At 46.6% G+C, this 27534-nt stretch overlaps 1 protein-coding gene across 1 annotated transcript in view; it reads right to left on the bottom strand.

Annotated features, from left to right (window-relative positions):
- Positions 1-27534, bottom strand: part of NSMAF (neutral sphingomyelinase activation associated factor) — a 624890-nt gene that overhangs the window by 153710 nt on the left and 443646 nt on the right. Inside the window, exon 19 of the mRNA XM_085605566.1 lies at positions 3101-3232. Coding sequence (XP_085461692.1) covers positions 3101-3232 — 132 coding nt within the window. The remainder of the gene's footprint in view (positions 1-3100; positions 3233-27534) is intronic.

Below are 27534 nucleotides of genomic sequence, written 5' to 3'. Positions count from 1 at the left end.
GGGAGAGCGCTTTGTCCCTGATACCCAAGAAGGCAAGATGGCAAACAAGCAAATTATGATTGACCATGTCAAATGCTGCTGAGAGGTCTAATAAAATCAATGCAGCATTTCCTCCAACATCAAGAGTATGTCAAAGTTCTTCTGAGGCAGTGATAAGGGCCAGTTCTTTGCTATGATGGCTTCTAAAGCCGAACTGCATTGGATCGAACAGATGGTTTCGTTAATAAAGGAGGTCCGTTCTACGTTGACAGCTTTTTCAACAATATTTGCCAGGAAGGTCAACCATGAAATTGCCCGATAGTTATATGGGTCTGTGAGGTTCAAATTGGTCTTTTTAAGAAGTGGGAGGATGGACGCTTTTTTCCATTCTGTGGGAAAATAACTAGTGCTGAACATCTTGGTAAAGATTTCCGTAAGAAGTTTGGCCGTAATTTTTGGTGCGAACTGCACAATCTTAGGAGGAAAAGGGTCACTGGGGGCACCAGATTTTATTGCCTTAATAGACCCAGGGTTTGGTCCACAGTAATAGGAGTAAAAGTGGTCCCCATAGTGGATAAATCCCTATGTAGGGAGCCAGCAGAAGACGTAAATTAGGGGGTCTGCTGTGGAATCTAGAAGAGCATCTCTAGCTGTTGCAAGATCAAGAAAAGCATTTCCATAGGCAAATTTGCATAACTGTTCCAATGGAGTTGGGTTGTTTGCTGAGGCATCACCAACCACTGAACGGGATGAGTTGGTGCTAGATAAGAAGGAAGTGTAAACTACTTTGACCTTCTATTGGAAGAAAGTGGGCAGACTATTAAACTGCTGGCTGTCCATATTAGTTTTCACCAATTTTTTAATTGTCACAAATAATTCTTTAGAGGAGTTCTTAGCTGAATCGATTTTATGGGTGAAGTAACAAACCTTTTCCTCATAAATCATTACTTCATAAACTTGGACAGTTTGTTTATAAATGTCTTTTTCTTTATGATCGTAATTGGTTCTCCACTTTCTTTTGTGCCAGCAGTACTTCTGTTTTTGACACCTAAGATTATCAGTGAACCAAGGTTCCTACAGTGCGATTCTGCAGCTATGATGTACTTTAGGTGGGATCAATTGGTTAAGAGGGGAGTCAATCCATTGATGGTAATTGCCTGTGGCAGAGTCCAGATCTCCAGGAGCCACAGGCAGAATCTGAGTTAAAGCCTTGTTAAATGTGTCGGCATTAAGCTTGTGCCAGGGGGCTGAGTCCTGATAGATTTGGAGGTATTAATGTCTGGATCTCTCATCATCCATTTAAGCTCAAACATCAGCACAAGGTGGTCAGACCAATCAAATGGAAGAGACGATGCAAAATTCCATACAATAAATAGTCTGCCGTATGGGTAGGCCCATTAACCAATTGGGTGAAGCCAACACTAGCCATTAGATCAATGAGGCGGGCTGAGCCCTTTACAATCACATTTTCTAGATGGAACTTGAAATCCCCAAGAATCGGAAGGTCAGATTATGTTTCAAGTAATTGGCTGACATTATTAATGAATGCCTCTTTAGGGCCAGGGGGGAGGAATATCAGTAGTCCATTGAATGAGTGTTATTCATTAGGTTCTATTTTTAAAAAAGAGGGCTTCACAATACTGGACTATGGGCAGCTCCGGAGTTAAATTTTTAAAATGCTCACGATAAATTAGAGCAAGACATCTTACCCTTTTTCCCACTCGATCGAGCCTAGAAATCAGGAACCTGTGTGGTAGCACCAAATTCAGGTCAGGGCCTGAGGTGTCAGCAGCTCATGTTTCCATTATAAATGTCAGATCAAGGGATTGAGAGTCCATAAAATTAGCATTTTGTTTTTTTTACCAAGGATCTGGCATTACTGAGAGTACACCGGCAGCTAGTGGTCCGTCCGTTTTTTCCTAAGCAGCTATCGGTGGGTGAAGGGCCTTGATTTTAAAGGTATTTAGGGTGAGCTTACAGGTAGAACAAGTCAGCGTATCCTTGCTGCAAGAGGGCTTCAAGGGGGAGCCGGAACATGTCTACCCTTGGGGCCCAATTAGTGCAAGATGGAACTGAAAGAATGCCAAAGATGCGTAACATGACCTCATAAAGGCCTCAATTTGTTGCAATGTCAAAGTTGACCCGGGTAACCTGGGGTGCATCAGGACCAATTGTGGATTCAGCGCCTCAGTGGATCAGGAGTGAGACCGCGCGGCACGTTTACACACTTGCTACTTTTACAGAGATAGGGAGTGGGGCTTTGGGCCAAGTCCTTGCGTTTTTTTCAATCACTTTGATTTGAGTTTACCTCAAGTCTTCAACCTCGACAAGCAGTGGGAGCAAATCCACTTTCTTGACTTTGAACAACAGCAGGACTTTGCTCTAGGGAATCATTCTTCGACGTAGAGCTCTGTTTGGTAGTCACTGGCTGTTACCTTACCCCTTGTCAATGGTACTAGCATCATAAATGTTGGTGTTACTATCAATAATGATCTTACCTTTTGCCCGCATGTCAACAAGTTCACATGTACATATTATTCCTTTTTAAAGAGTTTAAGGAAATCTCTTTCTTACCTCCGAGTTGAAGGAAAAAGTTAGTGATATAGGCAGCGATCTCATTCTGTTTGGATTACAGGAATGAGGTCTTGATTGGTTTATCTAAATGTCTCATCTGTTGTCGTCAGATTGTGTAGCACGCAGCTGCCATATCTGCTGCATCGTTTATTTTTGCACACTTCTGTTAAATTCCAGTTGGACTTCCTCCACAGGTTACCAGTGAATGAACACATCTTTAATATGACACTTTGCCTAGTGCACAAGGGTCTTGCTAGCACTACCTCAGCTGTAGCTTCAGCAATACAGGCACTCTCACATTCTTCATTCCTATTCTCATAGATCATCACACCAGAACAGGCAAATGCTCTTTCTTGGATATGGCTCCTATTCCCTGTGTGCAAGAGGTAAAAGACTCTGCACATGTGAGTGCAAAGTGATCGGTGTGGAGAGTTCAGCACATTAAAGCTAAACCTACTGGCATTGCCAATGCTTGTTCTCTATGCAAATTAATTTATCACCAGAATAAGCTTCAATAAACAAACCTCCAGTTTTAGGATCCACTTACCATTGTGTGCAGCAACAGCATCATTTCCTTTTTGCTTGTAGCCGAATATTAAATCAATCCATTCATGAAGGTGCTCCGACACGTACTGGCTTTCCAAAGCCTCTCGGTTCTTCTGCAGATAGTCATCCTGATCTGATGAATAAGAATAAAAAAAGATACGTTTCTCAGTTTTCATATATTCATGTCCGATTATAAACCAAGCGTAAATCATCTTAAAAACAAATTTGAGATGACCAGGTAGCCGGTAAGAATAAGGAAACTGACAGTATAAAACATTTCCGAGCCATCATGAAGGAAAGCTACAATTCTATTAAGGACACATAGGCAAGTATTGTATGTTCCTTTCTTTACTGCACAAACACTGCGGTCAAGTAACAAAACGAACACATCCATACATTGCGCCCTCTTTGCATGTCCCCAAGGTGCAATGGTATTATAGAAGGGACCGCAGATGCTTGTGCATCCTCTTCTATAATACAGATAGCGCTGGTGCACATGTTGTGCCAGGGCTATCATAAGAGGGTGTTCCCAAGCAAATCAGGAAATCAGTGCCTCTGCACAGGAGCCCTTTTATGGACGTGGGCGCAGAGGCAAACCTGCTTTAGGAGGCGCACTTTCAGTGCATCTCCGAAAGGCGACCCTCTGGGAGAGAGAAAGGGGGTCCCCATGGACCCCACAACCCTTTGCAGACGGGTGCAGAGCATTCTTTCTAATACGTGCACTACCCCTGTTTGCAACCTGCACACCTTTAGAAAGGTGCGTCATGGAGCAAACCGGAAAAGTGTGTCGTATTCACAATATGGCCCAGGTGACTAAAGTGTCCTATCAGTGAGCATCAGTCCTAGAAAGCCCATTGTCAGCATACTTTCCACTGATTTGTTTGCCATCCAGCCATATGTTGAACAGAATCATAAAACATCTGCATTACTAATTTCATTGTTTCCAGAGCAGTCATATAATTTACTAAAACTAAATCATCACACCAGGAACATTACTTATATGTATGTATAAAACACAATTGAGCTGAATTAGTGGATCCGTGTACAGGATTAAAGGAAGAGATACAACCCCTAAATGAATCTAAGTGGGGAGAGGAGGTCAGAGAAGTTATGATATAGTGTTTAAAGAAGCCTATCTTCAGCTTTTTATTACATTTAAGAAGTGTACAGGTGGGCTTGGTTGATACAGTAATGGTGCCTGGATGGTGAAGGCCTGTTACCTAGGCCTTCCTTGCACGTCTTCAGTTTAAGTGTGGTGGTGTCTGGATGCGGTGACGCCCAGAGCCAACAAAGATGTTGAGCTTATTAGCCGGGGAGGCAGTTGTAATGGATATGTAGGTCATACAGTTGGCCTTGAAGGTGATATGGGCGAGCAAGGGTAGCCTGTGGAGTTCCATTAGGGTGGTGGTGATGTGGTCATATTTCTTCAGGCCTTTGATGCGGAATGCTGCAGTGTGGGGGTCCTTGTAAGGTGCGGTGCATCGAAGGCCAGGGAGCAGGTAATACCATCATCCAGATGCAAAAGCACAATCGCTTGAAAAGCTCTTGTGAAGTCACCGTCTGACAGGATCACTTCCATTAGGGGAGAAACCTGGTACCATTCTATCTGTTTTCTTGGCTATATGATCCTTGAGGAAGGGGTCCGTGTCAAGAGTGAAGGTGAGTGACTTGACATTGGTCTTTGTAACCATCCAGGTTCCTGTTGTTGAGCCAGGTTTGGTCTAATTGTTGCTAGTTCAGTTACTGTGGACAAATAGGAGAATTTCAGTTTTGGTTGGGTTACGTTTTGGGTAGGTGTTGGGACATTTTGGTCTAGTGTCAACTGCTTTTTATGTGTTCTATGTTCCAGGCCCTTAAAGTAAGAAAAGAGAAACTGACGTCTGTTTTTGTTTCAAACAAGAACAGTGTTTTATTTGTATAATGGACTGATTGTATGGGCTTGAGACAAGGGAGGCTCATATATGAAAAATCATTTGTTATTGATGAATCCTACCGAGAGAATGAACTGATTAAAGATGTTTTTTCTAACAATTATTGTTCATGTGCATAACTTACCAGTTGAAGTTTTTGACGTGTATTGAAGTCTTTGAAGTGTATTGAAGTTTTTTTTTAAAGTTTATTGGTACGCTGTGTATTTACAGATTGGTAAAAAGAAATTTGCTTTTACTTTTCTAAGATTTTATGGGTACTCTGTTACCTTTTCCCAACACCCTTACAGTTGTCCATGTATAATTTGAACATTACCAGGGGACATGGTTGAATTCTGGGGACACTGCAGGTGATGGGAATATCTGGGGCCTTGAGTTTTCTATTTGAATGAGTTGATGTTAATTGGAGAGATAGGAAGAGATCTAGAGGAGGGTATTATCAGTGAATACCATTTAAGATTAAGGGTGTGGATGAGGGTGGGATGGTTATCAGGGCTGAAGGTGGATATGGGTCGAGCAGTTTCAGGAGACATCTGTGGTCATGAGAGCTTTGTCCACAATTTGTAAGGCAGCTGTTGCTGTACTGCACTGTGATCTAAAGCCATACTGGCAGTCTAGCAGGAAAGAGTTTGCACTGATGTTGATGTGAACTTAAGAGTTGTGTGTATCACTACAGGGGTAACAAATGTCCTAAGAAAACCACCAAGTTTCATGTGGGTGGGATAATTCTTGGTTCTTTGTTCTTAATACAATTGTAACTTTCACTGACATTTGATAGGACATTTTAAATTCTATGGTAGGACCAGAGTTCAGGATTATGCTATTTCAAAGTTTCCCACCAACAAAGCTACGCTGATAACTGGAGTGTAATAAAACTTTTGAATGTACAATTAGTTGACCAGCCCCATGTATTTCAATCAGAATCCCAACAAAAGAGACCTTAGAAGCTATGGCTACCTAGGCCAGTGGGCATCAAAATATAACAAATCTAAGCCTGCAATATCCAACATACATTTCACACTATACAGATTGTGCTACAGCAGGGGAATACAATTGAACAAAGGGTTTCTTTAAGGGCATCAACTGCTTTCCTCCTCTAGGTCTAGGTCCCTCGTCACTTGTTCAAACTCCGAAGCAACACATCACATAGAGACTTAATTCTTCCCAAAACTATCTCTCCTGAGTAAAAATCCTTCCAATCAAGTTCTGTGATTGTGCATCAGAGACACTCCTATAGGCTATGAAACACATCAACATGGACAGCTTGGCAAACAGATTCTTGTTGGATATGTCTTCATTAACCAACCAATGTTGGGACCATGTTTATAGCCTACAGCTGGATTCCTTTTCAACAGTTTGCACACCAAAAGGTGGACCCCTCTGAGGCTCCTTGCCACAGGGTCAGGTCCTTCTGAGATGGCTAATTTATACAAATTAACTCAGTGATGGCCTTCGCCTTCATCAACCAACTGAGATGCAAAAAACCACCACAAACAACTTCTGCCCTTACAAGATTAATGTCTTGCTCTGAAGACCAACTATGCCATCTACTTGCGTTCCAGCATCCTAAGTCATTTTTCCTCACCCACGGTACTCAGAAGCAATTAAGAGACAATATATTGTGTCATATTAAGCTCCTATTAGATAAGATTAAAAAATAACTGCTCGATGAAAAAGGTGACCTTCTGCACAAGTCTCCTGAAATCCACCAGGCCATCAAACTCATGAGGCTAGCTGTTGGGGATATAAGGATCTGACTACCCCAATGGTGCCATCAGACTTTTCTGGAATTGAGCAAAATAAATTGGAAAATCCCAGGAAAAGTCTAGAACAACTAGATAAAATGCTTAAGACCTCAAGATCACAGTCACTATAGAGTCTGCCTTCTGTAGCATGACCTGGAAGGCCATCTTCCTAATCATGATAAAAATGGTAAAAGCATTAGTGAGACCCTGAAGAAAGGCACCCACTGCCATATCTTTTGGAGCCAACCTTCACATGGAAGCCAAATTTCAACTTTGAGGCACACAGGTTTCAGGAACACAGGTCGCCGATCGTGCAATCCAAGAATCATAGTTCCAGTTATTTAGAAGAAAGGCTGAACGATGACAGAGTTAGTTACTGTTAGACCTGGCACCACTGGCGTGGGTCTCCCTTCCATGTTTTGCTGTTGCCTCATGTGTTTTTCCTGGTTTTAGATGCTTTGGGCACTGTGCCACTGGTGTCCAGTGCCACAGTGCAAGTGCTCCATTTGGTAAATTGATGTATGGATTAGTGATTCCATGATTGGCTGATTTGGTTTATTTGTCAGACCCTAGTACAGTGCACTGAGTGTGCCCAGGGCTTGTAAATCAAATGCTGCTGGTGGGCTTGTAGCACTGTTTGTGCCACCCACAGAAGCAGCCTGTAAAAGAGTGTCTCAGGTCTGCCATTGCAGAGCCCGTGTGCAGTCTGGTACTGCCATGTTGACTGGCCAAGTACACCCACTTGCCTGTCCCTAAACCTTCCCTTTTCTTCATATCAGACACCCCTATGGTAGGCCCAAGGGCAGGGTGCACTGTAAGTATAAGGTAGGGCATGCCCTGGTGTGTGTGCCATCTCCTAATAGTGAATTACGCAATTTTCGTTTTTCACTATTTCAAGGTTTTCTGTTCCCCATAGGCCAGAATGGGCAGTTTGATTATAACATTTTATAATCCTAACTGACTCAGGGAACTAGGTAGAAATTCGAGTTTAGTATGCCTGAACTCAGAATGATAAAATACATCTTTTAGTGAAGTTGGTTTTAACATTCTGTGTTTGAAAATAGCACTTTTAGAAAGTAGGTATTTTCTTGCCTAACTATCCAAGCCTGCCTCTGCTAGGTTATGTATTCCTTGTCTGGAGTTTGAGTGACAGGGGCTGGGGGATTCCAGGAGACAGGGTGAGTCAGCACAGGGCTGAATAGAGAGATCTGCATGTAGATGGGTGGGGGAGTTGCACCTGGGACATGAATAGGGTAGGGCCTTCCCTCCACAATGGCTTCCCTCCACAATGCTGGCTCCACCTCCTGTGGTCCGTGTGATGTCCCTGGCCTACACTGTGAAAGGAAAGAATGAGTCATGTGCTCCAGGACTGACTAGAACTGGTTTGAACTAGGCAAAGGCCGCTCTGCCTTCAGAGAACAAAGAGAAAATGAGTATAAAAGGGGAGAGCCAGACCCCAGAACTTTAGATCACTTTTGGGAAACAAGAAGAACCTTTGCTGAGGAGAGGAACCAGAGAAACTGAAGAATAGACTATCACTAGCTGAGTGCTATTTGGTGGATTGGCCTGCAGTGGTTGCCTGACTACCAAAGAAAGGAGAAAGGACTTTGTGCTACTTTCAAATCAACTTGTGAAGGATCTACAAGGCCTTGAGATAGAGCTTGCCTCCTGCTGAAGTCTCAGGGACAACAGACTTCACTAACCAGCTCCCCAAGAGTTCTTTTGAAGTGCCTACTGTTGTGCTGGACCTTCTGAGGGACTGCGTGTTGCAGGGAGCTGGAAGCGCGACTCACAAAAAAGCGTGTCCCCGCCGCAGTCGCATCACTGGAGAAGGGTGTCGCCACTGCAGCTGTCGATTCGCATCACAGAAGCACCTCGCATCGCTGGATAAGAGTGTCGCTGTCGCATCAGATGCTGTCGCATCATCGGAGAAGCGTGTCGCCGCCGCAGCCGCCGCATCACTGAAGAAGGGTGTCGCTGCTGCAGATGTCGCATCACATTGCCGAAGCGCCTTCATCACCGAAGAAGAGTGTCGCCGTCGCATCAGATGCTGTTGCATCATCGGAGAAGCGTGTCGCTGCCACTGCCGCTGTCGTCGCATCACTGAAGAAGGTTGTCGCCGCTGCAGCTGTCGCACTACATCACCGAAGCGCCTCGCATCACCAGAGAAGAGTGTCGCCGTCGCATCAGACGCCGTCGCATTACCGGTAAAGCGTGTCGCAGGGCCTGTCGTGGCTCAGAAGAATCGTTGAGTCGCCGCACGGCCATCGGGCGTCCACATATCGTGTCGCATCAAGAAGTAGATGCAGCTTTGTTTCATTACACCGGATCTTCATCGCATCACGGCGTTGCGGGTCGCACCGCCACGGAAGCGCAGTAAGAAACCTACACATCACCTCCCCACGCCGAGAACCGACGCATCCCCTACGCATCAGTAGGGACCCGACGCATCACTGTTCTTGCGTGTAAGGAACCGACGCATCACCTCCCCTGCAACACTTTCATTGTATAGCATTACATATCCAAAGGTACATTGAACTCAAAGTGTCGCATTTACCATCTTAAGAGAACTAAGCTATTTCTACCATTTTAAGTACAGTATTGTGGATTTTTGTCGTTTGTGGTCTGGTGAAAAGTCTATATAAAGAATACTTATTTTTGATATAAAACCTGTTTGGTGTTTATCTGTAGTGTTGTCACTGGATTACTGTATGGGTTCACAAATGCTCTACACACTGCCTCTGAGTTAAGCCTGTCTGCTCATGCCAAGCTACCAAGGGGGTGAGCAGGGGTTATTTTAGGAGTGTACCCCCTTCCCCTGACTAGACACAAGGGCCCCATTTTGGTCAAAGGTAGATACCTCTGCCAACTATAGTTACTTATTTACGGTTCTCTTAATATACTCTTTTGCACCACAAACTTACAAGGGACTTGCAATAGACAAACAGTATTTGATGTCCGTGATAAAGGTCCCAATTCATTTTTAGCACATTGTGATTGTTTGTTTACAAAGTACTGAGATATTCTTTGATTGTTCCAGAGTCTGCCTTAGACACCATTGGAAGCTTCCACCTTTATCTGGAAAGGTCTTCTGTGACAAACAAAAATGCAAAGGAAGTCTGTTGTAGGAATTCCTACTACTTGCGCTTACCAGAGACCAAATCTCGCAAGAAGTTCCATCTTCCTGCGAGACCACGAAGTCTTGCTAGCCATTTTGGAAGCCAATACTATAAAAGCCATAGCCTTTGGATTCTCAATGCTTTGAAAGCCGTAGGAGCCTGACGAACCCCGCAAGCACTCAGTGAAGACCAAGCATCATTGGCTGCTAAGCGTTTTGTAGAACATACTTTGTAGGGGTATATGTTATGTTACTGGAAGGGGGGGTGGACTTGAAGTTTTGATTTCAATGCTCATGGAACTCGTGACATAAAGGGGTTAAGCCCTGCAATTAAGGGTGTAGTGTAAATATATGCATAGTTGAAAGCTGTTCTGGTTAAAAGTGAAAACAAATAACCCAAGTGAAACAAGGGACAGAACAAGACTTCCAGGAAGAGAACTTGAAGTGGAAATCTCTAGAACCCAATCCCTCAAAAATACTTGAGCTAGTTATTCTTTCTGGTTGGTGAACAATTGTCAGGCATTGTAAAGTGTGGTGTCAGCACTTGTCGTACGAGTTACTTACCTTTGGTAACGATGTATCTGCTAGAGACGTTGTCTAGCCGCAGATTCCTTAACTTAGAATATCCCCAGGCGCCAGACTGGATCAGCAACATTCTTTGTAACAGCACCTCTGCGCGCCGGGGCACCACACGACCCCGCCCTGACGTTGTCCACGGACGTGACATCAGCAAGGTCATATAAGTCCCTGCCGGCGCGCTGACGTCAGTTTTCTTCGGAGAAACTTTTCGGCGGCACAATGTGGAACCACCAACAAAAACTGTGAAAGTATGGGAACAGTGCGCGAAGGATGAAAAAATCCGCAAAACAAATAAGGTGGATGGTGCAAAACACCATCATAAAAGACAGCATCAGACATGGTCTACACATATATGCTTAGCGAAGCGAAGACCCTTCCCAAAGTGAGAGCAACAAGGGAAGAACATCTCAACAGACAAAAAAAATAGACTGTTATTATCATGTAGAAACGAGACTGCTATTGCCATGTAGAACAGTGCCGTCCAACAAGGACGGAGCACAGAAAGAACAGCAATGTACTCCAAGAAGGCATCTTTCTTACAGAAAGAACAGCAATGTACTTCAAAAAGTGTATCTTCCCTTACAATGCAATGTACTTCAAAAAGTGTATCTTCCCTTACAACAATGGAATTGTGAAACAGAGCTGAAGAAATCATCTAAGAAGACAACCATATAGGAGACAAGAGCCTCCAATGAATGGAAAAGGCGGGCGAGAGGGAAGACAGCAGGAGACGAAAAAGAAAAAGAAGAATGATCTCCTGATGACAGTGAAAGAAAAGGCACCATCTACAGGAAGAAGCCCCTTGGAGGGAACCAGATGCATATGGTAATTCTGAAAGGGGCGCAGCTATGTGAGCCCTTTGAAAGAAAACCAATGGCAACTGAAAGTAGGCAAGAGGAGAAGGCCTCCTTGCAAGGTTCTCTCAGAGCGGAGAGGATGGGTGGGCGTTAAGGAATCTGCGGCTAGACGACGTCTCTACCAGATATATCATTATCGAAGGTAAGTAACTCGTACATCTGATAGAGACATTTAGCCGCAGATTTCTTAACTTAGAATAGATACCATAGACAGGGGGGGTGGTGGGTCTGCGACAGAACAACGGAAAGTGCTCAAGCACAGAGCCGGCAACAAAGTGACGGACAATGGGTAAGGCTGTGGCAGGACAACCAGACAGCAACCCAATTAGCTCGGAAGAGCAAAACATAACGGGAGGCATGCGTCCCAATAAAAATGCCACAATGGTGCCACACTACACCTGCACAAGTATGAGATGTGGAAATGGGAGGGGGGGGGAAAGAGAGAGAGAGAAAGAGAAAGAGAAAGAGAAAGAGAAAGAGAAAGAGAGAGAGAAAGAGAAAGAGAGAGAGAGAGAGAGTCCAGATCAAAGGAGGAAGACAGACCGCTTAATGGTGCACTATGTGAACATCAACTAAAGGTTGGGGAAAAACATGAAGCGATGCAAACATACCAGAGCCTACCAGGCTAGCCCATGGAAGGAAGGCCGGCGAAGCAACAGCCAGGAACCAAGGACAAGATGTAGAGACTGAGCAATGTCCTAGAAGGACAGGCGGGAACAAGAAACACGCCAAGCGCACACCCAGGCACCAAAAGGGAGGACAGGTGCGAACTAACAATCAGAAGCACGCTGATGCGGGCCCCCACTGAAACATGCATAGAGCCGACAGCCACAGAGCCAACTGGGTGGCGTAGCTAAAATAAGCATAGGACTGCCCAACCAGGCAGCTGGAAGAATAAGGTGAGAACTAACTCACAAAATATAGATACGCTGGGTGCATACCCTAGGACGACTGACATCAGAAGAGCTATCCTGCAGGCACAGCCGACATAGTAGAGAGTGATACTCAAGCAAGTAAGCACATCCAAAGGAAGTGGCATCAGAGGCACCAGAGTACTAACAGATGCATAGATTTTGGAAAGAACTTCAGAATTGTTGGCTACATCCTCCGACTGGAAGTAAAAGTAACCCTCGTCCAGCAAGAGATAGCGTTTAGTAACTGCACACCAAGAAGGGAGCAGTGCAAAGCTGGGGAACCATTCAACATGGGGCGCAAAAGGGACCCTATCGCTGAAGATGCAGGAAGAAGAGTACCCATGGTAATAGGCATATATATATTCACTTAAAAAACCATAGGTTTCACACATGTTATAGTTAGCTGTACATTTCACTCGTAAAAAAACAATGAAATTCCACGTTATAGTTAGATCAGGTAACTATAACTTGCGCGCCCACAATAAACTGCTGATGACGTCACATAGTACATCACTCATGACATGGTCAGTGACATCACTCATGACATCAATGATGACATCTGAAATTACACATTGTGGATTGCGGTCGCGCAAGTTATAGTTACCTGATCTAACTATAACGTGGAATTTCATTGGTTTTTTACGAGTGAAATGTACAGCTAACTATAACATGTGTGAAACCTATGGTTTTTTAAGTGAATTTGCAAGGTTTTGTAAATGATAATTCCCAACTATAACGTGTGTGAAACCTATGGTTTTTTCAGTGAATTTGTACGGTTTTTTAAATGCTAAGTTATGTATTTATTTTTAATTTTTTTTTCTGGTTTTTCACTATGCGCACACCCTGCGCGCACCGAGCGCCCACGTTGCGCAGTCCATGCCGTGCGCGCCTCGCCTTTTTTTACGCAGTAACATTTGTTTTTTTCTCCCTTGTGGGTCCTTTAATTTATTTAATAAATGTGAATGTTACTTCTTTATTTATTTATTTTATTTTTTTTGACGTGCGCGTACGGTAAGCTTACCGTACGCGTACCCCGCGATTTTTTTTTTAAAATTATTAAATTTATTTTTCGTACTTTTGGGTCCTTCTTGGACCCCCTGACAAACACTAGGGGGTCTGCAACTCTCTTCGTTGCCCCCGTTTCACGTTCCCCACCTTTGTTTCTCAGTGCGAGAGAGAGAAAATGGCGGCCGACACTTCCTAATTTCGACCGATTCGAATGTTTACAGTCATGTAACCACCAATCAGAATTGAGCTCGCGCACGGCACCGTACGCGTACGGTAAGCTTACGGTAAGCGCACGGAGCGCGCTTACAGATATATATATTGATTTAAATGCTATTTTCTCAGGACCTACTGAACAGATTTACACCAGACCTACAAAAGGCACATCCTTGACCTGAGGACTACCTCTCTGCCAAATTTCAAGTAATTCTGTTCAGCCGTTCGGGCTATAGCTGCGTCTAAAGGTCCTATGGAAAAATGCATGGGGAAAACGCGTTTTGGGACCCCCCTTTTTTCTCGGCCCCCGCTTGACGAATCACCCCGAGACTTTCAGGGTAGGAGCTGAACGGAGCGCCCCATTAGTTTTGAAAATTTCGCGAGGATTCGTCAACCGGCGCCAAAGTTATTCAAAATAGAATTTTGAGATTTCCTATGGAAACACGGTCCTAACTATAACTATCTACTGGCGACCGCCAGTAGATAATATATACACATATATATATATATATATATATATATACACATATATATATATATATATATATACACACACACACCAAAGAAGGGTAAACAAGCAACAACCATGCAACATGGGTGGTATAGGAGCACACCCAATGCAAAAATTGCAGGTGGTATCCGCATATTAAGCGTGAAAAACAGCATAAAAACCTCCCAAGGAGGAAAAAGACGTAATATGCAAGACGACCCATGACGTATAGAAGAGACCGTCAAGTCACAACAGTGAACACCGTACAACGGCAAGATAATTCTGAGCACCAGGGAACGCATAGAGCTCAAAGGAACTCTAGGCCCATATAGCATAAAGCAGAGCTATATAATAGCGTACAAGTACCCCACTTGGAGTATAGACACCCCAAACAATGGGGAACACCTCTTAGGGCAAACCACAGTCAAGAGGCCAGACACAACAACCTGTGGAGCACTGCCACAGTAGGCTTATTGCCAGCTCAAACACATAAGGCATCGAAAGGATGCTAAAGGAAAGGGTAACCACCCTAGAACATGCCAAAAAGAAGACCTGGGAAATAGAGGCTTAAGGCGGAGGTCGAATGCCAGCAAGGAGGTGCTGAACAGCCGAGTCGGCATGGGCATCAAACAACAAAACCCCATCAAAGGGTAGATCAACAAGTCGCTCCTGGATATTTTCCGGGAAGACGCCATCACGCAACCAAGCATGGCGTCTCAAGGCAACGGAACCAGCCATAGCGTGGCCCAAGGAATCGGCAGTATCCAAGGCCGAGCGGATCGTGAATTCAGCAAGGTCACGGCAGTCACGGTTCTCCTTATAGGGGAGGGAGGGCGGGGCGTGAAGGAATCTGCGGCTAGAATCGCCTCTACCAGATACATCATTACCGAAGGTAGGTAACTCGTACATCTGATAGAGACTAATAGGTGCAGATTCCTTCACATAGAATAGATACCCTAGCAATAGCCCCTGAGAAGGAGGGTCTGAGAAAGGACCCCCCCAGCCAAAGCAGAACAGAGGGCCCCACAGGGGACCAAATCTGTGGATCAGGTAAAACCTTGCCCCTGCCAGGCCATGGGAACCCCCACAAGCAGAACCCCACCGACACCAAGGGGACATAGGAGGGAAGGAAGGCTGAAGAGGCTCGTACACTCACAGCAGAGGAACCAAGGGCAAGGACGGAGAGGCCAAGCCCCCCACTTCCCCACAAGGCAACATAGCTTCCGCCGAATGCCAAAACAGGAAGGCGGAAGAAGAAGAAGCCTAGAGGGCCCAAGGAAACCAAGGAGAAGAAGGCGAGCCCATTCCAGATGGAGAGCAGCCTGCCAGCCAGAACAATGCCAGCAGTCAAGGCCAGAAGCAAGAAGAACAGCCCGAGGCCCCAGGAAGACCAAGTAGGCAACGCCTGGCAAGGGAGAACACAGGGACATCCCAGACCGCAGAACGGGAGCAGGGAGAGGAGAGGCTCGGGCCACCACCACGAGTGGCCGTGCACACGACCTCAGGAAGCAAAAACAACCTACGTAAACACCATGGAGAACAGGTACCCGAAGGTGACCAGAACCTTCCAGCAGAGCACAAGCCATAGGACAGCTACCATAACCCCACATAGGGCACGTGAGGTCCCAATATATGGGAACCCTCTTTGGAAGAACTTCCGCAGCAGAGGAAGAAACAAAAGAACCACGGGAAAAGAGCACCCCCGCTACAGGCTTGACAGCAGCCCAAGCAAAGCAGAAGGCCCAATCTTAGGGCCAAGTCTGCGCAACAACTCCTGCAGAACTCACACACAACAATAAACGGGGCGTCCAGCAGCCAACAATGCCAAAGTCCCAAGGAAGGACGTAAACGGCCAGAAAAATATACTCCACAACCATAACCTCCGGACTAAGAAGGCCCAAAAGCAACCCTAACTCAGAAGACACTGAGGAGGGGACGGAGGAGGAGGAGGACGGACGCTTGCCAAGAGCCTCTGGATGGCGGAGTCGGCCGGGGCATGAAACAACAGACTGCCATCAAATGGGAGATCAATGAGTCTCTCCCAAATATTTTCGGGGAAGACGCCATCCCGAAGCCAAGCATGGTGACGGAGAGCGACTGAGGAAGCTACGGCCCAGCGCCTCAGAGACGTCCAGAGCGGAGCGGAGAATAAACGTAGCAAGCTCCCGGCCATCCAATGCATGGTGCCGCAAATCCACCTGAGCAGACTCCTGGGACGCTGCAGACCCCAGAGACTCAGCCGAGTCCCACAAACAGGAGGAGGCCCTAGCCAGCACACACAAGGTGTTAAGGGCCCGCATGGTTGAGCTGGTCAAGGCGAAAATGTTGCGTCCCCAAGTGTCCAGCCAGCAGGCCTCTCTGGACGGCGGAGCCAAGAGGGGCGGCAGGGAGGGAAAAGCACTCCGCAGAAGGGGACTGGCGGCTGAGGGGTGAATGGACAGGCACGCCGGGTCACGCGGCGTCGGAAGGTGCCTATGCAGAAGATGCGGAGGCACCGAGCCCCTGTCAAGGCAGAAAGGAGCGAACCTTCAAAGGGAAGCAAGATTTCCCTCCCACCAGAGCCCTGGTGGAGGACCTCCAACAGATGGTCTGCCGGAAAGTGAGCCACCAGGTCACCTATGCGTAGGATGCCCACAACCGTGGACAACGCATGAGCGAAGGCCGCACCCGCATCCGTAGGACCCCGCGGAGGAGAAAGCAGCCCCTCTATGGGTGACAGCTACAAAGTAAGGCGGCCGTCCCCGAGGCCAAGCAGGGCGGGCAAGGGCCAGACCTGGAAGTCAGGAGGAGCCGAAGAATGAGGGACCTGCCACTCTTCCGACGAACACCTCTGCCTCAGGAAGGGAGGGGAGCCACCCTTGGACGCCAGTGAAAAGGACACCACACGGCGACCAGTCTCCGGGGAGGACGATACCAATATGCAGCCTGCCTCCGGAGAAGGAGTGTCCTAAGACGAATCAGCGGTATGACCCCGGCGCAGAGCCGTAGAGTCAGCTGCTTGAGGCAGGACACCGGCGCCATCCGGCGTCGCCGGGCAAGGGACTTCCAAGTCACCCCGCACCGGAGACCGGAATGGGGACCGGAGTAGAGTTGGAACCGCACCGGCCCTGGAGCGGCACCGGGACGGCGCCGGCCTGACCCCCGCCGAGGCAACCACCTGCATGGGGAACGTGATGGGCCCTGGGAGGGGCCCTATTCCCTCCGCTGGCCACGGCCCAGAAGGAGGCGAAGGTCGCCCGGCAACCCCTGTGGCTGCGCCAGGGACGATACAACCTCCAACAAGGCAGATGTCTGTGAGGAGGTACGCGAGGGGCCCGGAGAGGGACGAGGAGTCCGCCCTTGACCCGGAGCAGGACGAGAAGAGTCCACCGACCCCTGTGGCTCCGCACGGTCCAGCTGCTGCCGGGCTGTAGCGGCGTCACCTCGGCCTTAGACAGGACCACCCTGCCAAGGGACAGAGAGGGGCTCGGGATGCGACCCGGGGACCGAGAGGGGCTCGGGATGCGACCCGAGCCCCGGCGACCTCCCGTGGCACGACAGGGACCCCGCAGGGGTTTGTGGTGAGGCAGAGACGCCGTGGCCTGAAGGAGGTGCCCCAGAGGAGCCGCACCCCAACAGCACCACATCCTCCAAGCCTGGATCCGACCCAGTCGGTGCCGGAGCCACCAGCGGCGCAGCGGAGGGACCTGCGCAAGGCGAGGGATCCGCCGACGCCCCAGGAGGGGAAGGAGGAGATACCAGCGAGGCCTGCAAAGCCGCCACGTAAGTTTCCATCTGGACTCTCGATGCCCCAACACCAGGAAACGGTGGATAGGACGACACGTGGGCCCGGAAACCAGCCCCTGGGGACGAACTGCGACACTTACCCACCGGGGAGCGACGCTCATGTGACATCGGAGAAAGGAGAGGACGACGACCACGGCCGGACCTGAAGCTGTCCGCCAAAGCAGACCGAGGGGAGGACGTCGACCTGGAGAGACGCGCCGAGAGAAGTTTTATTCAGCGCTCCCGCCGCGACTTCGGCTTCAACTTTAGGAACGCCGCACAATCTGAGGTGCTATGATCCTCCACAAACACCACATGCAAATGAGGTGAGGGTCCGTCTTCGACATAAGACGCCCACAAAACGTGCAAGTTTTAAAGCCTGAAGGCATTCGCACACTGTTCCACCAAAAAAGTATGGAAGAAAGAGGGCCTGGAACGCATCCTCATTGCACGCGGAAAAGGAAAAAACTGACGTGGGCGTGCCGAGGTGGGTCTTAGGTGACCTCGCTGATGTCACATATGTGGACGACGCCTCGGCGGGGTAGCGCGGTGTCGCCACGCCCCCAGCGCGCAGGGATGCTGTGGCAAAGTGTTTCTGGATCCAGTCTCATGCCAGGGGATAATTCTACGTGAAGGAATCTGCAGCTAGTAGTCTTTATCAGATTCAAATTTCAGGGTGGGGGGGGCTAGTTCTTCCAGCAATAGGCAGAGTGGAGAAGAAGGGGCTCTAAGAAGGGGTAAAAGAACAATACAAACAAAGCCTCATTAACAAGCAAATGGTCTTTTAAAGACATGTGAAGTACTCGGGTGTCGCTGTCAGTGTGCCCGAGAAGCGGTCTCATCAAGGGGTGGGGGGGACGACATCTGAAGCCCTTTCAGCCCAATGGGCATTGCGCACTCGATGGTAGATGTGCTACTGAGGTGGAAGGACTGTATTTTCGTTACAAAGAGGGGGTAACATGGAAATCCTGCCCTTTGTGTTGACATTTCTTTTAGAAAGACTTAGATCCCAACACTGATTACTTACAATCGTTTTATTAAAAAGTGCACATTTATTCAAAGGAAGCTGCAAACTGCATCTGAAATTCCAATGTCAGTTTTTTTACCTCCCCTGCGGGTTGTCAGCCAGCTCTTCCTGCAGGTGGCTGGAATGCTGAAACGTGGCAGTTGCTTGCTGCTTGTTTAATTTTAAAAAACCGCTTCAGTTTAAGGATGTTCTCTCCAGGCTGGATTTTCACCTATGAGCCTGTGTACGTGCATGTGGGGGCCGGCTCAAGTGCCTGTGTATTTACCTCGAGTCAGCAATGACATGACCTAAGTCCACACCTCGAAACGCCACCCCTCCTCCTTCACACAGCTCTGATTGCAGACCTCATTGTACTTGTGCGGCGAGAATAATACGAGTGTTGTTTTTAACTTGGTAGAAAATGTAACAATTCAAATCAGGCAACCTTGTCATCCAGGATTCTTCCGCTTTACTGAAATCTTAATAGTTGGAATAGCCACGAATACACAATGTTGAATTTTTGTATTTTGCTTTACTAATAGCACTTAGCCCCTTCCATGCTCAGGACGGCCGGGAGCCGTCCTGACCCATGGTGGGAGTGTGATCAGGACGGCTCTCGGCCATCCTGGTACCCACCCACAGGGCAAGCGCTGGCGCTCCCCCCGTGGGCCGGCGATCTTTGTGCCCCCACCGGGGATTGGCAGGGGAAGCCCTTCTCCTGCCTCCCCCCGCCCCCCCCTTCAGCGTCCTCATTGAGGGATTCCCAACGTGCTGGAAGCCATTTGCTTCCAGCGCGTTGGAGATAGAGGAGGTGAGTTGCTCCTCGGGCGGGTGGGGGGTACTTTTTAAAAGGCATCGGAGGGAAGGAAGGGTTTTCATTTCCTCCAATGTCTTTTTAAAAAAGCATTCCTGCTGCATGATCGCGCCTGGGGTGCGATCGTGCAGCAGGGATGCACTTTTTTTGTTTTGTTTAAAGGGCATTATTGTTTTGGGGAGCGGCCCCTTGGGCAAGGGTCTCTCCCCTTGGGGGATCAATGTTTGTCTGTTCTGCCCGCAAATGTAGTATTTAATTAATAGGTGCCCACTGGGCCACCAGGGATTCTTTTTGTTTTTGTAATTGGCCATTTTGTTTTGGGGAGCGGCCCCTTGGGCAAGGGTCGCTACCCTTGTGGGAGCAATGGTTGTAGTTTGTTGTGCCTTGGGGGGGGGGGGGGGCAGATTGGGGCACAAATGTATATTTTTATCAATAGGTGCCCACTGGGCCACCAGGGATTTTTTTTTTTTTAATTGCCCATTTTGTTATGTGGAGCGGCCCCTTGGGTAAGGGTCGCTCCCTTATTTGGTGGTAATATGTTTTGGCTGTGTCTGCCATTATTTTTAAATTAAAGTGACCCACAAGACCACCAGGGATACATTTATGGGGAGTGGCCCCTTGGGCAAGGGTTGCTCCCCTTGGGGGCATTGTTTTTGGCTGCCTGCCCCCTGAGGGGGGGGGCAGACCTCGCCATATTTATTTTTTTAGTGGCCCACTAGACCACCAGGGATTATTTTGTGGGGAGTGGCCCCTTGGGCAAGGGTCGCTCCCCCTTGGGGGAAATGTTTTTGGCTGTCTGTTCCCCCCCTAGGGGGGCAGCTCTCGCCATTGTTTATTTAGGGGCCCACTTGACAACCAGGGATTAATTTGTGGGGAGCGGCCCCTTGGGCAAGGGTCGCTATCCTTTATGGGAGAATGATTGGGGCCACTCCTGCCCTCTTTGGGTGGCAGATCAGCAGTATGTTTTTATGCCCATCTGCCCCCAAGGGGGGGCTGAAGCTACTAGACACCAGGTTTTTTTTTTTTATTTTGGTGTTGGGGAGTAGCCTCCTGGGCAAGGGTTGCTTCCCTTTTACGGGGGTGAACATTTTATTTATACTGTTAGGCCCACCTACCCTTTAGCTTGGTTGGTGGATTGTGTGTAGACTGGTGCATTATCTTCATATGTGATTGTAATGTTTTTTTCTCCTTTTTATTCTAGTGTTACGCTTTTGATTCTTGTTTGCGGTTTCGGCAGCCGTTGTTCTGCAGTTTTGCGTAATTGCATCTATTCGGTAAGAATAACATTTTTGTTGTATATACTCCAAATGAGTATTATTGTGATGCATGAATGAATTATTTTTTTGTCTGTGGTGTCATAAGGGCAGCATATTTGTTAGTGTTCTGATCATGACATTCTTTGTGATGTGTTTTGCATTGTCTTACGTGTAACTTTCTTTTTCTTTTTTTAGTGGGATATTCTTGATCCTTACTGTGTCTGTGCAGAGTAGGTGGTGGTGAGTCTAGCTGCTTCTGGCAAGTGAGTGGTATTTTGTCGGAGTATACAGGTCTTTGTGCTAAGGCTACTTTTTGTTTATTTCTGTTTTTTACAAAGGGTTTGTTGTTGTTGACTTGTTTGACAAGTTACCTTTATTAGTAAGCATTATGGCCAGCCGTAGAAGGACTGCTCAGCAGGTGGTTGGTATGCTTCTTGAATCTTCGTCTGAGCAGGATTATGAGACTGACAGTGCATCTGAGGGAGAGGAGTGAGGAGAAGATTCAGGCAGTGAGTTTTCTCTCCACATGGAATCATCAGATGATGAAGGTACTCTCAGTGCGGATGAAGCTACTCTTGGGGAGGATGAATCTACTCTCAGTGCGGATGAAGTGCCTGTTTTAGAGGAGGACACTGCTGTGCCGATGGTGCAAGAGGCATCTGGATTGCAGCCTGAGGCTGCTAGGCTTCCTACTGGAAGTGCTAGACTCTGGGTTGATCCAAACATGGTGCAGCCAGTGTTGCCTGTCTTTAGTGGTGATGCAGGGTGTAGAGTGGATTGTGAACATTTTTTGCCTATACAGTTTTGTCAGTTGTTAATGGATGATGTATTTTTGGGGGAGATTGTTGCGCAGACTAATTTGTATGCTGAACAGTTTTTTAGGGACAACAGTGCCAGACTTAGGCCCCACTCTAGAGCTACCCGGTGGACTCCCACAAATCTGGAAGAGATGAAGAAGTTTTTGGGTTTGACTTTATTGATGGGTTTGATAAGGAAGCCGTACACAGCTTCATATTGGTCTACCAGTCCCTTGATGGCAACGGCCATATTTCCTGCAATTATGACTTGTGATCGGTATTTACTTTTGCTTCGGATGCTGCATTTTGTTGATAATGCTTTGGCATTGCCACAAGATCACCCTGACTGTGTCTTTTTAAGATTCGGCCTGTTCTTGATCACTCTGTAGATCGATTTTCAGAGATCTATACTCCAGGGAAAGAAATATCTATTGATGAGACTTTGGTCCTGTTCAAAGGCCGCTTGGTTTTTAGGCAGTACATTCCTAGCAAGAGGGCACGTTATGGAATTAAGCTGTATATGTTGTCTGAGAGTAGGACAGGATATATTTTTAATTTCCGTGTGTACACTGGTAGGGATTCCACTATTGACCCCCCCCCCCCCTGGTTGTCCGTCCATTTTTGGAGTTTCAGAGAAAAGTGTGTGGGATCTTGCTCGAGAACTGTGTAACAGAGTCCACCATTTGTACCTTGATAACTTCTACACTGCTGTGCAATTGTTTAAGGAATTGTTCAAAGTGGACACTTTTGCTTGTGGCACAATCCGCTCTAACCGTAAAGGATATCCAAAAGAGCTTGTTTGCACAAAAACTTCAGAGGGGACAGTGCAGTTCCTTGCGTAGTGATGAACTACTAGCAGTGAAATTTGTGGACAGGAGGGATGTGTACATGCTGACTACCATCCATGATTAAAGTACTTCACCTGTGGCTGTTTGGGGTCAGATTGCTGAAGTGTGCAAACCTGTGTACATTTTCGACTACAATAAGCACATGGGTGGTGTTGATAGAGTAGATCAGAGGTTGGAACCTTACACTGCTATTCGTAAGGCTTACATTTGGTATAAGAAGTTGGCCATCCATCTCTTCAATTTGCAACTTTCAATGCTTTTGTTGTGTTCAAGGAGTGCTCTCCTGCGTCAAAGATGACTTTTGTTCAGTTTCAGGAGTCTGTGATAGGCAGCCTTGTTGTTGTGGAACAGGCAAGTGTTCCTAGAGTTGGAGTGGTGGAGGATGTGGCTAGATTGAAAGATCGCCACTTTCGTGATTTAATTCCTCCCACTCCCAAAAAACCCAATCCTTGTAAGAGATGTAGAGTCTGCTTGAGAAGAGGTGTGCGGAAGGAGAGTCGTATGCACTGTGGCGATTGTCCTTCTAATCCTGGGCTGTGTGTGCCCACATGTTTCAGATTGTATCACACTCAAAAGAGTTTTTGGGCGCAACCATGAGTCTTATAGTGTACTGCCTGGTCTGTATGGTTTTATATAGTTGTTCGGTTTAACGTTTGGCAATAGAATGATGTCTTTAGTTACTGCTGTTTTTGTAGTAATAGTTTTGTATTTAGTTGCAAATTGTTTGTGTTTTCTTTCTTGTTTAAAAAAAATGTATGCCAGTGTGCGTGGACTGGTGGTTGGCAGGCGGTGTGTGGACTGGCGCTTGGCTGGCGGGGTGCGTGGATTGGCGCTTGGCTAGCGGGTTGCGTGGATTGGCGCTTGGCTGGCGGGGTGCGTGGATGGGCGCTTGGCTGGTGGGGTGCGTGGACGGGCGCATGGCCAGGCGCTTGGCTGGCGGTGTGTGAGTAGTGATTTGCTGCTGGTCACTACACACACTGCTAGCTAAATGCCACTCCACGCAATTCGTGAGCTGGTGTGGTTGCTGTGTCAGAAATGTGATAAGTTTTTACGGGGTGGACCCCAAGAAAAAACTACCCGGCCTGGGTCAGTATTACAGTACGTTGAAAAGAATGGTCGAGGTCGTTCTATTTCTCATAAGAATTACAAAACAGAAAACAATTCACCACTATAGATTCAAAAGCAAATTCAAAACCAGAAATTTAATTTCCATAGGTAACACCAGCATTAAATGCGATTGTCAATCAAAGAAATAATGGGTCGCAATGTATTAGTTCCAAAACATTGGTAGTACATAAAGTATTCACAGTGCTCTCAGTGTGAGAAGAAAGGAAGAGGGGGCAATGGTAGTGGATTGGCAAGTGAGGGACAGGGTAAAGGTGTTGTGACAAATACACAATTCAAATTATATACAAAATGACCTTTCCAGCCTATTAAAGGTCTGTTAGTTCCTATACACACATTGCTCATAGGTACGTTTTCAATTGATTTATTCCATTCTATGAGCTCGTGGGTGTTTGGGTAAAATGGTCTACGTTTCGACCCCAGCAAGCTGGAGGGTGAGTGGTGTCCTCACGTCGGGGTCTTCATCAGGACAAATTCTTGGGGTGAGCGCCTAAGAATAATTAATATTGGTTCAGTGCAATGATATAGTGGAAGTGGTGAAAAGTCAGGTAGGTGAGACATATTACACCTACTTGTGTAAGGAAGGACGGGCAATGTACAATCCTTAATGGGCTCTCAAGAGGCTCCTGAAAATCTAAAGGGAGACATGTTTTAATTGAAGTACATGTTGGGGCGGAAGATTGCCGCATACATAGGTGAGACAGATGGGTAGCACACTCACTTCTGTCGCTTATCTTGCAAACGGGGTAGTCATTCTCCCGGTGCAAAAGATGGAGTGAATCCAGATAAAGGTCTGAAGGAAGAAGGGAGAAGGGCGTCATAAGGGCTATTGCATCGTGTAGAAATGTCAATTACGCGCTGGTCAGTTAGTAAGTGGGAATCAAAAAGAAAAAGGCACTCATATTCTGCCACATCGGAAAATCCAAGTGATGTTGAAAAGCTCAAAACAGTCTCCTACTACGTTTGACACTGAACGCAGGTAAACTACCGAACCCGCGTTTCCAAATGTGGCTAGCATCTGGCAAAATGGTTAGTGTAAGCAGTGCTCAACAGGGCATATCGATCGTTGTGCAAGATCCAAGTGATGTTAAAAAGGCTCGGAGTGGTGATTAAAAAAGTCCCTTACTAAACGGGACAATGAACGCCGAAGACGCGTTTTACAAATGGGAACATTTACCTTAAAGAGTTCCCGTTGTGGATAGCATCGAGAGAATATTTAAAAGCTGACATTATTTGTCGATCGTAGTGATATTAAAATTCATTATATGCAAATGAACCACCGAATAACGTGTGCCGGTCTTTACATTAAGAAGGGGTTTAGCACGGTGTTGGATTACGCAAAGACATGGCAAATCTCAGCTAAGCGCTTACCTCCTCAACGTGGCTGGGTAGCTCGAACAATGAGCCAGCTCAGTGTGCTCACGCTAGATGTAGGCAGAAACCACGGCGTGCGTGCACCGCGAGGTGCAGTCGCTTGATGGTTCCTGGGGGCTTGCCTCACATCTGGCCAATAGGAAGGAGGGGTCGTGTATTTGGGTGCTGGGACGGAGCCGCTCGTTTCCATGGCGGTAAAAGGCATGAACCGGCCCTGCGTAGGTGTGTCACGAATTGGCGTGTTTATTAACGGCAGAGTTAATGATCTCGAGCATTTATAGTTCTAAGGCGTGGTGGAAAATGTCTGTAGTAAATAGGGTATATTGACCTTTAGATCCAAGTAGTAGGCTTCACTTTCTATAAATGTTACTAACCTATTGGCTTTTCGACAAATGTTATACATGCATTATTTACAAAAGCACACATTGTAAAATGATCATTAGTTGGGAACACATTTTGTGTACCGTAAGCATACATGATGGGTACTATCCCATACCGCATTGAAATATCCGTCGTGATTAAGTTGTATCAACCTTTACACAGCACTGTTTATAAATTCAATTTGCACAAATGTCGAGCAACATCTAGTAACGTATTCGCTGTTCAACAAACGTTATTAACAAGCATTATTAAAACAAAGCCGGCAAATATCAGAATATATATCATCATTGGTAGGGAGCGTGTATGTGCACGATAGGCATACATGGTGAGCACTCTACCTCATCTGATTGTATTTCGATATAATGCGTTACATATTCAACATTGAAGATTACAATGAATCGAATTGGGAGCCAGAGAGGTGCAGTTAGTCATTGTATATACCTTGAGAAAGATGCTTATTTCTAAAGGATTAGCCCTAGAGAGGGGAAAGCTGGAGTAACATCGTGTTTTGAATGTTTCCCCGATACATAAAATGGCATCTATATGATATGTTGGATTGGTATCTAAAGACTGGTGTCGATCCTGTATGTATTAGTCTAAAGGTCAAGGTAATCAGCTTTATTCTGCATGTAGACCCGCCATTTGGGCATAGGTGGCATCTTGCTCATTAAGACCATTCATCATTGTGTCCAGTCGGTGCATCCACTTACATTCCCTGATGTTAAGGATGGGGCATAGGTCACCTCCTCGTTGGCCAAGAGATACCTTCTCTAGCACTAGCCATTTGATAGATTCTGGTGTGCATGTTGGTAGAGAAATGTTCCACAAGTGGTGCTCCCGTTGTCTTGCACCTAATTGTGCTACAGTGCTGTAGGATTTGTCTTCACATTTTGTCGGGTTTGACCCACATATAGTTGGTTGCAGGGGCACAGAATGGCATAGATTACATTTGCGGTGTTGCAATTAATATGTGCCTGCAGATTGATGGTATGATCTTTAAATTCAAAGGTTGTGGTTTCCATGCACATTAAGCACGCCTTACATTTTGTGCACTTGTAGTGACCCACTATTTCTGGTAGATTCCACATTGTTTGTATGGTCAGGTTAGATTGCATATCTAGTAATGAATGGACAACTTGGTCCTTGATATGTTTAGCTTTTTTTAAAGCATGCATGGGTGGTTCTTGTATTTCTATAGTGTCTGAGATCAATCCCCAATGTCCATTAATTATCCTTTTGATGTCATTGCTTCTGGTACAATAGGTAGTAACACATCATTCTGTCTAGGGCTGTAGTACGTAGCTTGGGAGTCAGTAGGGTATCTCTGTCATTGTACTACGCTCTCTTCCTAGCTCTTTTGACCAGTCTCCTCGGGTAACCTCTTTCCAAAAGGCGGTTGACCAAATCGTCAGATTCTTTGAAAAAATCTTCCTTGAGGGAACAGTTTCTCCTGATCCGGAGAAACTGACCAAACGGCAGGTTATCTCGGAGTCCTCTGGCGTGGTGGCTTGTGTATCTCAATAGCGTGTTCCATTCTGCCGGTTTCCTTTAAAGGGTGGTGTAGAGGTGGTTATCTTTGGCTTTTATGCTGATATCCAGGAAATCAATAGTGTGTCTGTCATACTGCATGGTGAACTTGATATCGTCAGACCGAGAGTTCAACCAGATGAAGAATCTGGTGAGTTCATTCACCTCTCCCGTCCAAATGAGGAGAACGTCATCTATATATCTTCTCCATTCAGTGATGTTGTTCTTGAATGGGTTATCTGATGAAAGTATATTAGTTTCCTCAAAGTCGTCCATGTAGAGGATCGCTAGGTCTGGGGCGAAGGCTGCCCCCATCGCCACACCTTTGCTCTGTATGAAAAATCCATTTTGAAAGACAAAAAAGTTTTTAGTCATTGCCACTTCCAGCAGTTCCACTATAAATTCAGTAGGGACGTTAGCGGGTTTTGATCTTTTCTCAAGAGCCGTTATCATAGACTCCAAGGCTGGTGTTTGGGGGATACTGGTGTAGAGGGAGACGATTTCCATGGTTACCAATAGTTGTTTATTCTCATCAAACGCCACGTCGTCCACCAGTTTAATTACTTGCATGGTGTCTCGCAAGTATGTTTTAGTTGTCTCAGCCAGTGGTTTTAGGACGAAATCCACGTACTTGCAGACTGGCAGAACGGAACACGCTATTGAGATACACGAGCCACCACACCAGAGGAC

The sequence above is a fragment of the Triturus cristatus genome, chromosome 5_1, assembly GCF_964204655.1.
Source record: "Triturus cristatus chromosome 5_1, aTriCri1.1, whole genome shotgun sequence".
Classification (NCBI taxonomy): Eukaryota; Metazoa; Chordata; class Amphibia; order Caudata; family Salamandridae; genus Triturus; species Triturus cristatus.
This window is presented reverse-complemented; position numbering and strand designations above follow the sequence as displayed.